At 34.6% G+C, this 12,240-nt stretch overlaps 1 protein-coding gene across 1 annotated transcript in view; it reads right to left on the bottom strand.

Moving 5' to 3' along the window:
- Positions 1 to 385: 385 nt before the first annotated feature.
- Positions 386 to 12,240, bottom strand: part of IPO7 (importin 7) — a 51,209-nt gene continuing 39,354 nt past the window's right edge. Inside the window, exons 17-25 of the mRNA XM_077769137.1 lie at positions 11,492 to 11,558; positions 11,288 to 11,413; positions 10,744 to 10,841; positions 9,206 to 9,301; positions 8,332 to 8,552; positions 8,033 to 8,238; positions 6,675 to 6,881; positions 4,207 to 4,323; positions 386 to 3,394 (exon numbers count right to left, since the gene is read on the bottom strand). Of these exons, the coding sequence (XP_077625263.1) occupies positions 3,297 to 3,394; positions 4,207 to 4,323; positions 6,675 to 6,881; positions 8,033 to 8,238; positions 8,332 to 8,552; positions 9,206 to 9,301; positions 10,744 to 10,841; positions 11,288 to 11,413; positions 11,492 to 11,558 (1,236 nt within the window). The 3' untranslated portion in view covers positions 386 to 3,296. The remainder of the gene's footprint in view (positions 3,395 to 4,206; positions 4,324 to 6,674; positions 6,882 to 8,032; positions 8,239 to 8,331; positions 8,553 to 9,205; positions 9,302 to 10,743; positions 10,842 to 11,287; positions 11,414 to 11,491; positions 11,559 to 12,240) is intronic.

Raw genomic sequence — 12,240 nt, forward strand, 5'->3', positions numbered from 1 at the left:
TGCATACATGCATGCACTCTCTGAAAAAGAAAGAAAAAATCTTTAAGACTTAGATAGGAAGCATTTAAATAAAGGATTCAAGTATTGACTGTAACTAACAAATTTCAATCTATACATGAAAGCAAAATTGAGACCTATATATGATTGCCTAAGCTTTAAAAAACCTAGAGAGGGGGAATTATGTAACAAAGAAGTTACTTAAAAGATACTTTCCCCTTACATATTGATAAAATCCCGGATTTCTAGCTGGGTATCTAGTTTCCTTTTGTAAGAACCACATGCACCAGAGTGGCCAGCTTCATCAAGGGTAAAACCTAGAATTCAGGGATGCTAATAAACAGTCACAGATAATCTTCACCAAAACTTAAATTATATAGAACAAAACTGACATTTTATAATGGATAAGTTTTAATGTAATTTTAGGTAATTCATTTTACAAACATTTATGGAATGCCTACTATGTTTAAGGCATTGTGTTAGATCTTCCCAAACATGTGGTTTAGTCATATTAATACAGTTCTTAATGACTTTTTCTTCATGCTTGCTTCAGGGCCTACATCTGGAGCTGAATAAAGGCATATAGTCATAGGGCTGTGGTCTGGTCATCCCTGCTCTACACTCTAGTCTCTTCCAGAGGTGAGCACAGCAGTCACTAGCTTGATAAGGTGTGTAGCTTAGTAATCACCATTTATACCTGAAGAGAAACAGATTAACTTTAACAGTGATAAATGAATACCTTTTTAAAAAATAGATAGCTTAAGTTTACAAAAAGGTGAAGATTCTATGCTTTCAGCCATTAAACAAAACAAAAATTGAAACCCAAACAACCTCATAATTAACTTCCAGAAGTTAAAAAGTTATAGGTTAGTGAAAATGGGAAAGGCTGTGTGTTAAAATAAATAATATCCACATGCAACCAATTACAAGTCTGTAAATACTCTTGAAATTATCTCAAGTCCTACCACCTTATCCAGAAGCACTGACAAATACCAAGGTGCATAATCTGTAAGAATCTATAATTTGATGTTAATTTTAAGGAAATACTGTGAATAACTGAGATATATATATTTGATACATTAGAAACTAACACTGGAATACTATTTAATATTAAATATAATTTAATTTTAAGGTCTTTAATTTCTATTAAAATCTGTAAATGGAGATTAGATTGTATGACAGAGGAGACCACAAAACTTCTCAAAGATATACCAATACATTTTCTTGGAATAAAAGCTCAGCAAATGAGAATTTTCATACTGTGCATGGGAATAACTAAAACCTTTATTAGATATGGTTTTCCAATAACAATGTGAAAATTGGAATTATCAATTCAAAGAGCATTGAAGTCTGAAATTTAAAAAAGTAGACTAGATATTAAGGGATAAAAGGTAAAGGAAGACGAAAATGTTTAATACTATTCAATATATCCCCTCTGTACACAATGTTGCATATATACAACTACTCCATTTTAATTTTATTGATTTTATATAATAGTGAAATCCCCTTAAGCAACCTAGGGTATACAGATGGTGTCCAACTTGGGGGAAAAAAGTAGAAACACACTTGATTAACAGTTTTCACCCACACATTTTAGACAGACAATTTTTTTCTTTTTTTGCCAAGATTTTCATAGTAAATTCATAAATATAGGAAATACTTTCACTCCTTCAGTGTTAAAATAGAAAACCAAACAGTGCCAACTGTAATGGCTTAATTATTGGCATACAAGAAAAACACACCACCAATGGGTTTTCTTCATTATGCGTTTTAAATATCAATATGTGCATTTGTTTTTTTTACAGTTATAAATTTCCTAGTCTGTTATAGACAACAGCTTTTAATAGTTTTGAATCCATTGAGATGTTGCTTTCAATTTGAAATATTGTGTGTATACATGTATATAAAAAAATAACCCAATGTATGACTCATCTGACAGATGTTTAAGATCAATAAAGGCTTATTTTTGAACATGCAGTTAGGAGAGAGGGAAGCAAGCCAACCTCTCCACATTGTCTTTGTTGCTGGCTTGTTTCTGCAGTGGTATCATTAGTGGTTTTTGGAGGGAACCGTGTGCCTTCAGCCTATCTATTAACATCAGATACCACAATCAACAAGTGGGGTAGGGGAGATAGGGAGAGGTGGATATGGGCAGGTGTTAAATGTAAATCTTAAAAGTGTGCATTTTGCACTCCTTCCAGGTACAGGATAAAAATAGGCCAATAAGGAAAAAGTTTTATAATTAGGAAAAAAACGGCAATCAAATCAAGACATAATAGCCGAATTAAGTTCTTTTAATAGATTGCATATATAGATGTTTAACCATACTCTTTGATCAACTCTTTAAGAGTAGAACTTTATATCCAATTTACATGCTTCAAATATCACCTTTCTTATTTGATACAGTAAGGTCTTGTATCCAAGTATCCACTTGTACACTGAGAGCTTTAAGAAAAAACAGGACAGAGGGAGTTGCCATTTTTTAGCAGCAATGAAATATCACTAACCCCTTTTAACATACCGAATTCAAGTCACTATCAGAGGTGAGTGCACCACAAAGTCACCAGGTACAAAATTGCTAGTTCATTTTTAAATTAATAACTTGAAATTACCCCTGCCCCCCACCCCATTACATCCCTTCTTTTTATAAACAGCAAACATTTTGCTATTTTATACATAGGCTAGCAGGCTTGTTTCAATATGAAAGTGCTAATTCATTTACAGATTTTTTTTAATCAGTTATGTAGTGCTACAATAAATGTCCAATAATCTACATAGGAACAATCTCTGATGAATGAAAATGATGAAGATTGAATAAGGCTATTGATTACCTTATCTTATTTACATATAAAGGATACCCAATGGTGAGGAAGAGACAGAAAATGGACAATACTCATAGGTGTAAAAATTACATCTACCTTTGAGCTTATACTGTAAATGAGACATTTTAAATAGTCCTGTAGCCCATGCCTATTTTTTCCTCAGAAAAAGAAAAGCTGCCTTCATGACATCCCCTCATTTCAGATTTCCACAGTGTCACTTGAACTTTCAGTCAGAATCTTACTTTCTTCAAAAAATAAAGAAAATACCGCCCCAAATTACCTCCCTCCCCCCCGCCAAAATCCCTCTGGTTTCTTTTTCAGTGCCAAGTTGCATGATCAGGTCCCACCTCCTGGGTTTTTTTGTCCATCTATTGATCAATTAGTTTAGAGTAGATAACATGAACCAGTTCTGGAACCGCTACTAGGAGGAACACAAGCTCTTCACTACAATCACACAGCAGGAAAGAAAGTGATAACTCAATTCATCCCTGGTGCCGGGCCTCCAAAATTGAAAGAACTTGGCACAACTGGAGCACTGAATTTGTATCCTCCATGCTTCTCAATCATTTTGGATTCTAAAAAACAAGTAAGTGAAAGTTTAATACAGTATCTGATCTTACTACTTTGGAGAAGAGAAGGAACTGACAGATGTTAACAAAAACTTAACCTGCTACTATTAGCCAAGATGTTCCAAAGTTGTCCTTGTCCCCCTTCTCTTACATAGGAATAAAAGAGAGGTACATTATATACAGAAGATAATCTTACTAGCTGTATGCTACTGACTTCTTAGCCAACTTTCACTTTCTTATGTTACAAAAAATTTTTAAATAAACCTTTTTGAGTCAAATACTAAATCAGGATTCAGTCTTCAAATCAATCTAGTGCTGGCAAATCCAAACATAAAATACCTTAAAAAGCTATGCTTTCTTTGTAAGGAGGATACTTCCCTGAATATTAAACTAGTCTAATAGTATTAAGACCTATAGAAAATTGGTAGGCTGTCTATCTAAAATGTCCTTTTCTGAAAGGCATACTGAAATGTTTGAAGACGGTAATATGGGATGATATTTGAGATATCCTTTAATATACCTCCTAAAAAACTGTTTACACAGTAGAATTTTCTACTATCAAGCCATCACCGAAAGCTTGAGCAACTGTATCAAAGCTACTGCGCACTGAAAGTAGTCTTCCATTACACTTAAAATCAGTGAACTATGGCTAAAACCAGAATTCATTTCTTCATTCCTTCAGATTTCCTTCCTTCAGAATTCCTATCACCTGCAATAATTGTAGGTTTTATATAATTTTAAATCATTTAACTTAAAAATTTTAAAGCTCTATTATGTCATTAATTACATTAAAGAGGTGTTGTGGTCAATTGACATACCATGGGCTGCTCTTCTTTGATCAGCCAGAGTTGCTATATCCTGTAACTGTTTTCTTTGCTCTTCATTAAGACCATGAGTCAAAGCCTGATACCACACAGGATTACGATTTTGTATAGCTATCAAAAAGAAAACAAGGGGGAAAATGGGCAATTATATGAGAGGCCTGGTAGTTCCTTTCTATTCTGTTCCTTCTAGTTCACCTCCAGTACCGATATTCTGATCTATTTTATATTTTCCCAATAATAATTTAAGTTACTTATTTGTGAAACAAAAGATATAGGGACAAAAAATTCTGGTATGGCTTTATGTCTGGTATGGCTTTATGTTTCAAAAAAATCTAATCATTCTCATAATTTATATCTCTAAGCAAATAAGGAATCAGAGCTGAAACCAGGTCTTATATAATAAGATAAAGACAGAGAGGGAGGCAAACTATAAGAGACTCTTAAATACAGAGAACAAACCAAGGGTTGCTGTAGAGGTACTGGGTGGGGGGATTGCCTAAATGGGTGATGGGCATTAAGGAGGTCACTTTTTGGGATGAGTACTGGGTGTTATAGATAAGTAAGGATCACCAAGTTCTACTCCTGAAACAATTATTATACAATGTTAACTAACTTGGATTTAAATAAAAAAAATAAAAAATTCTCAAAACCCAACATTAAAAAAAATGAGAAACACTGAGTAGATCCAAGAAGGAGTGAGTAGTACAAAATAAATGCCTTATTTTTTTCTGTACTGTCTCATCAAAAACCTTTTAAAAATATATCTACTATCTTCTTCCATGGGTATCTCTGCAGTACTTAAAACGCTCACATTAGAGCTTAAAATAATGGTCAAACCCAATCTAAGACCAGGTATTAAATTCTCAGTGTTTCATGAAAACATGCACTAGATAAATTGATGTATAAGGGTACCAAGTCTGACCATGTATTTCCCTATTTCAGTTGAGTAGCTATACAAAGGGGTAGGTGTGTGCTGAGTTAATCAAAGAAAAAAAGTTCTCTATATAAGACTTTCCACAAAAGTTTTTACTTTTTTAAATGTTTTTAATAAATTATTTTTGAGAGATAGATAGAGACAGCTGAGCAGGGGAGGGTCAGAGAGACAGGGAGACAGAATTTGAAGCAGGCTCCAGATGTGGCTCCTGGGTGGCTCAGTTGGTTAAGCGTCCGACGTCGGCTCAGGTCATGATCTCACAGTTCGTGGCTTTGAGCCCTGCGTCGGGCTCTGTGCTAACAGCTAGCTCAGAGCCTGGAGCCTGTTTCAGATTCTGTGTCTCCCTTTCTCTCTAACCCTCCCCTGCTCACTCTGTCTCTCAGATATAAATAAAACATTAAAGACATTTAAAAAAAAAATAGAAGCAGGCTACAGAGTCTGAGCTGTCAGCACAGAGCCCAACGCGGGCTTGAAACCACAAACTGTGAGATCATAATCTGAGCTGAAGTCGGACGCTTAACTGACTGAGCCACCCAGGCACCCCAAAAAATGTTTTTAGAACAGTAATTCCAAGAATGGAAACTGATTTCCTCAGGTGCCAGGTATTTTGTGGTGAAACCTGACATTCAATCACATGATTTTCTACTTCTGCTTTACTGCATTTACTATGCATGGGCCTTCTATTATAAGTCCTCCCTGGGATTAACATGTATTTCAGTCTATAAATTACAAAGTCATAAACAAAAGCAAGTCAGTAGTTACTGGCACCTCAATCAGTTCTTGCTGCCTGCTATGTAGTTCAGAAGCTACTGGGTTTCTCTAACCTCGTATCAAAAATGCTTCATCATGAGATTGGAACACTAATGCTTTGATTACCAGAAAATACATCAAAGTTCTCATAATATATAGGACTGATAGTCAACATTGTCATTAACTGTGGGGAAAAGGTGTTTCAAATATAGTGCCAATTTAAATTTCTTAGGCTGGATGGAACTCAGATGTTATAGTTTGTTGAAGTCCAAGTAAAAGATGGTAAAGCCACACACAATGTGTTACAGGAAAAAAGAAAAGGGGTTCTGAGATCACTAATGCTAAAAATGGTCAAATTCTCGAAAGTCAATTGTGGTTTTGGCCAGGGGAAAAAAAAGATACACAAATACATAAACACAAGAAACATATATAAGAGTGGATACTTCAGGAGAATGCTGAAAAGCTAGGAATCAGAAGTGGGAAAGATGAACTGTCATTGTATAAACTTTCAACTGTGCTATTTTCCTATAATGTGCATGTTTCAGCATGACAATCTAACCTAAATAAAAATAATAAAATAAGGAAATACTGTGAAGCTCTATGGTAACAGTAGAAGTAACTTTGGATACTTTAGCTACCAATCCCTAAATTATATTCTAGTTTTGGTCTGATACACCTAAAATTCCTTCTTTAAGTGACAGACACAAATGAGAACAGATGGATTCAGGGAAATGGATCATATAGAGCTATCTAAGTTACATATAACAAGATGACTTACTTTGAAATATAGCTTTAAATATCTGATACTCATCAACAGGGTTATCTTCATCATCAATGATTGTGGAATAGCCTTCCAGAGCAGTCTCCTCAGCATCATCCTCTTCCCAGTCTTCATCATCTCCATCCTCACCTGCTTGCTTAGCCAAAATCTCCAAATATTCTTGCCCATCTTCATCAATATCATCTTCATCACTCCCCAATTCCTCTACCAAGTCATAAATAGGTACATGTACATATGTTAACAGTGAAGTATTCTTATTCTGTTACTCAACCAAGTAACAATGACCACAGTCAGTAAATTACAAATCACAACTGAATAAATTCAAGTTTCAGGAAGGGGTATTTAAATACTCAGCAATAGGGGCACTTGGGTGGCTCAGTTGATTAGGTGTCCAACTCTTGATTTTGGCTCATTATCTCATGGTTTGTGAGACCAAGCTCTGTGTCAGGCTCTGTGCTGACAATGTGGAGCCTACTTGCGATTTTTTTTTAAATGTTTTTTATTTTTTTCTGAGAGAGACAGCATGAGCAGAGGAAGAGTCAGAGAGAGAGGGAGGGAGACACAGAATCTGAAACAGGTTCCAGGCTCTGAGCTAGCTGTCAGCACAGAGACCGATGCTGGTTTCGAACCCACGAACCGTGAGATCATGACCTCAGCCGAAGTCGGCTGCTTAATCGACTGAGCCACCCAGGCACCCCTGGGATTCTTTCTCTCTGCCTCTTCCCTGCTCAGAAACACTGTCTCTCAAAATAATTAAACAAATATTTATATAAAAAATTCTCAGCAATAGAATAAAAAAATTATCATAGAAATCCAAGAAACCCAACCACAATTCTTAATGCTAGAGGTTTGAAAAAGGAATACGTAATATAAGATTCAGCTCTTATTGTGCTCTGAACCTTACGGTACATACCCAACCAAATACCAATACAAAAATTACATAGTTTATGTTATATCCATAGAGTACCTTTTTTGAGTTTCTTTTTTAAACCATTTAGTAATTTCTTTTAACCAACTTTCTATCAATTTACTCTTACAGTCTATAGTGTTCTACAGGTAAAATGTATTAGCCAACACCTAATTACACTTAGGTGTTAGCACTAACAGAAGATTGATGTTTGCCCACACTCAAAACCATAAATGCCTGGAACTGCTTTACATGTTGGAGATATAGCCAAAGTTCCTGCCTTCATATGCCTTACTCTAGTTGGAAAATAAGGCAATCTTTCTATGAATGAATGAACATGAAAGCATTTGGCTATGATCCCCTATTTCTTTAGGAGAAGGACTAACAAACAAGTCCAATGATATTTCTAAGTCAGTAAGTTTGGCTTACTCCACCACAAATTCCTTACCAGTTTCATCATCATCTTCAGCTTCATCATCGTCATCACTGTCATTCTCATGTTCTGCATGACAGGCATATGCTCTTTTTAATCCATTAAACAAAAGGATAAAAGCTGGCAAAATCTGTCCAGAAACCTGATTTAAAACTTGTGGTATTTGTTCCATATCAATAAGAGCACACAAGCCCAGAACACACATCTTTCTGTCATGAAGCCTAAAAAATAAACAAAACAAAGATTTTCTTTTTTTTAATAAGCAAAGTTTCTCACCAAGTTAAAAAAACAAAGATCGAATATATGTCACTTACCCCAAGAAACAATCAACATCATTAAGCCACTGTGTAATAAAATGATTTGTAACTGGTTCAACATTATTAGGGAAGCGAAGATTTTCTAAGGTATTCAGAAGGAGGTGTGGATTATAATACAAAGCTGCAATGGCAACTTGTAGGCACATTGTCCGAAGTTCACTTGTCTTCACCTCTCTTGTCAGTCTCTCTAAAGCTGCTTCCACAAATAAGGGAATGCACTATAAAGACAAATAGCAAAATATTCTAAAACCGTAATAGTAGCCTAACCACCCTACCCCTATTAACTTGTTGCCTCAAACAACCTCTTTTTCTCCCCAATGGATACCCAATAGTTTTTATTGTTGAGGCATTCACTGATAACCCTAACTTTAGAGAAGACAAATCTTCACTGAGCCTCATCACAATAAACAACTGGATTCACAATATTCTTACTAATAACCTTATTGTGGTAATCACTTCACAATATATGTGTATCAATTCATATTATACCTTAAACTTACATGACGTTATATTTCAATTATATCAACAGAGCTGGGAAAAAAAACTCCTACTGAAACTGAGCATGGAAATTTAACAACTAAATCTATCTCACTACAAAGTGATAATGTGGCAAACAATACTCCCGCAGCATACTATAAAAAAAAAGTCTCACTCTGCATGATAACAAGTAGCCATAAAACTTGTCATATTTTAACACATATTAAACATATGATCATTAATTTTAAACCAATAATTTAAAATGTTATCTATAATGTCATAATAAACAGTAACATACCAAATATACAACAAATACCCCAAAAGAAAAAAACTGGAGAGAAAGATTCTCTCTCTGAAACCTCAAACAGGAAACATTAAACATTCCCTCACTGACCTGGTCAATGCCACGCCCTTTGCACTGTAGAATGATGACCTCTAACAATTTTGCTGCATGACACTCTGCATCTTCTCCTGCAACTCCTGTAAGAACCTGATCAACACAGAATATAAAACTGCAATGAGGCATCATGAAACCTTTAAATCAAGGAATTTCTCTGTCCCCTGTCTACAGTCTCTGGAGTTTTTCTTAAGGTATTCTAATTCATATATATGACTGTAATATTCATTATAAAGACTATAATCTGAAACAACAGGATTTGGGAGTTACTGGTTGGTCTTATTTCAGCAATCTTAACATCCTGGTCTAATCAAATCACTTCCCCTGTAGTGTCATCCTGGACTACTGCATGTTGAAAACAACTATCTTCCCATATAACCATAGTAGCTAAAGCACCATACCTTTCTTAGGGATATCTGGCTCTTATGAAGTGATAAACAAACAAAGGAAAAGACTAGGAAAGCCTTTTCTCTCTACAAGTCTCACAAAATAAAAAAGTGTCATTGAAATGAGAAAGGAGAAGAAAAAGCAGTCTGTTGATGGCAAATGCTGCTCCCAGACAAGAAATTTCTGGACTTGTGCTAGTTAGTTAACACCAGAGGACTCGAAGTGTTAAGGAAAATAAACAGTATGGATATCAGTGTTCCCAGAGTAGTAACATAAACTGTAATTGGCAATAAATAATAATATACCAGATAATAATTTTGTGACAAAGTGTTCAAAAAGAAAAGGTATCAATGAGACAAACCCATCTTAAAAAACCCATGGAACAAAATCATTTTATTAAATGCTTGGTATTAAACAGCCTGCTGCCTCTCAACACTGTTAGAAATGCAAATGCTACCCAATTATACTGATTGATATTGAAGGACCCAAATTCAACAATTTTATTCCCTACCGTCTGTTTTAGAAAAACATTATTAAAAATAAATAAATAAATAAATAAATAAAATAACTAGTCTGCTTGGGTGTCTCTGTCAGTTAAGTGTCTGATTCCTGGATTTCAGCTCAGGCCATGATCTCACTGCTTGTGGGTTCAGGCCCTGAATCAGGTTCTGTGCCTGGAATTCTCTCTCTCTCTCTCTCTCTCTCTCTGCTCCTCCCCCATTCATGCTCTCTCAAAAATAAATAAACATCAAAAAAAAATCAGTTCTTGATTCTTTCCTTCTTCTGATCCAAAGCCTAGCAAAGAACTAGGCTAAAGTAAGTAAGCTCCAGGCACTCTAAAAATCAAAAAACATTTATAAGTCCAATTAAATGTCAGGCAGAAAACAAATACGTGTCAAAGCCATTACTGTGGCATCTGGGAATCAGTCTTTTTTAGTTTGTAGCTTTTAAAGCTCTTATTCTTTCAGAGCCATATAATATATTTGCCATAATGTATCATGTATCTTCATTCTTTACAATTTCATACTTTTTGTAGTAACAGCTGAATGTATGATGATGTTGTATGTATCCTTACATTTAATTAATGTAATGTATTTAAATTAATTAATCCATAAATTTAATCCATAAATTAATTAAATATGACCTACCTTTTTACACATACTATATATCATTTCAAGATACTTGGTATCCGAGAGAAGTGTGTCTGTATCAACTGTTACATAATTATGAAGCAGAGGCATCATATCTGTATTAATAAAAGCATAAAAAATATTTAAAAAATGAATTAAACCAAATAATTAATAAAAGTTAACTATCTTTACTAATATAAATGCTTTGTTTCTGAAAAAAAAAAAAAAAACTTCTTAGGAAAAGAAAGCAAATATAAGGTTGTTTGGTCCCTAACTAATAATAGGTGGTATATACTATACAAAGATTATTATCTATTATACAAAAAAGACTAACAGAGGACAAGAAGGTGAGACTATGTGTTAAAGAAAACAAACCTAAAAGGATAACTAATCAAAATACAAAATGTAAATCAATGTTATCGTCCTTGAGCATTAACTGCTAGTGGTAACATCTAAACAAATGAAGCACTTAGAATATTCAATAGCATATGTTCAGGTGATATACTAAAAATGAGTCAAATTGGGGGGAAATTCTCAGTATTTCTATGCTGACTTGACTTACCTGTAAAGTAATCAAACCCATCTTGCTGAAAAACCTCAAATACCAGAGGTAGTAGCTGCCACATTTGTGGAGATACTTGTTGACATGTCAGACTATGTGCTAAAGAGAAGATCTCCTCATAGAACTCTAAAAGAGAGTATGAAGTCATTAGGACAATGCTTGCTGATGTAAAAAAGCAGGAATTCTAAACACAGAGGTATATACCTAAGACATGTTGTTGTAAAACAGTTCCAATGACCTGTAAGCAGATGCCCTCAAGCTGCTGGGTTATCTAAAAGAGAAGGAAAAAATCTTCTGTAACTGCCTTATATCACTGAATTATTAAATAATGTAAATGTAATTCACTGCTTATTGAAATATAAAGTATTTTAAGAAATCATTTTATTTTTAATTTTTTAACGTTTATTTGTTATTATTGACAGAAAGAGACAGAGCATGAGCAGGGGAGGGACAGAGAGAGGGGGAGACACAGAATTCGAAGCAGGCTCCAGGCTCTGAGCTGTCAGCACAGAGCCCGACGGAGGGCTCGAACTCATGAACCGCGAGATCATGACCTGAGTCGAAGTTGGATACTTAACAAACTGAGCCACCCAGGCGCCCCTTAAGAAATCATTTTAAATCTTTGTTTTGAAGTGACTCATTATAAAATTGTGGGTCAATATGGAATTTAATTTAATGAAATACCATTATAATGAAACAAACACAAGGAATAATGTGTAGTTTACTTAAAAAGGAAAAAATAATATCCTGGGGAAATGTAAATAATTATGAAAATAAAGGATCCACATCATTCTGTGTTTATATATAATCATTCCAGATGTAACTGAAAAGTCACTGTCAGTGGCTAACAGCAAAATTATTCCAAAGAAGGCATTATTCCTACCATGACCACCAATTCTTAAGTCACCTCTTATTTATATAATTAACTCTTATTTATATAATTACGTTAGATA

Source organism: Crocuta crocuta, unplaced genomic scaffold (assembly GCF_008692635.1).
Source record: "Crocuta crocuta isolate KB4526 unplaced genomic scaffold, BGI_CrCroc_1.0 scaffold255, whole genome shotgun sequence".
NCBI classification, from domain to species: domain Eukaryota; kingdom Metazoa; phylum Chordata; class Mammalia; order Carnivora; family Hyaenidae; genus Crocuta; species Crocuta crocuta.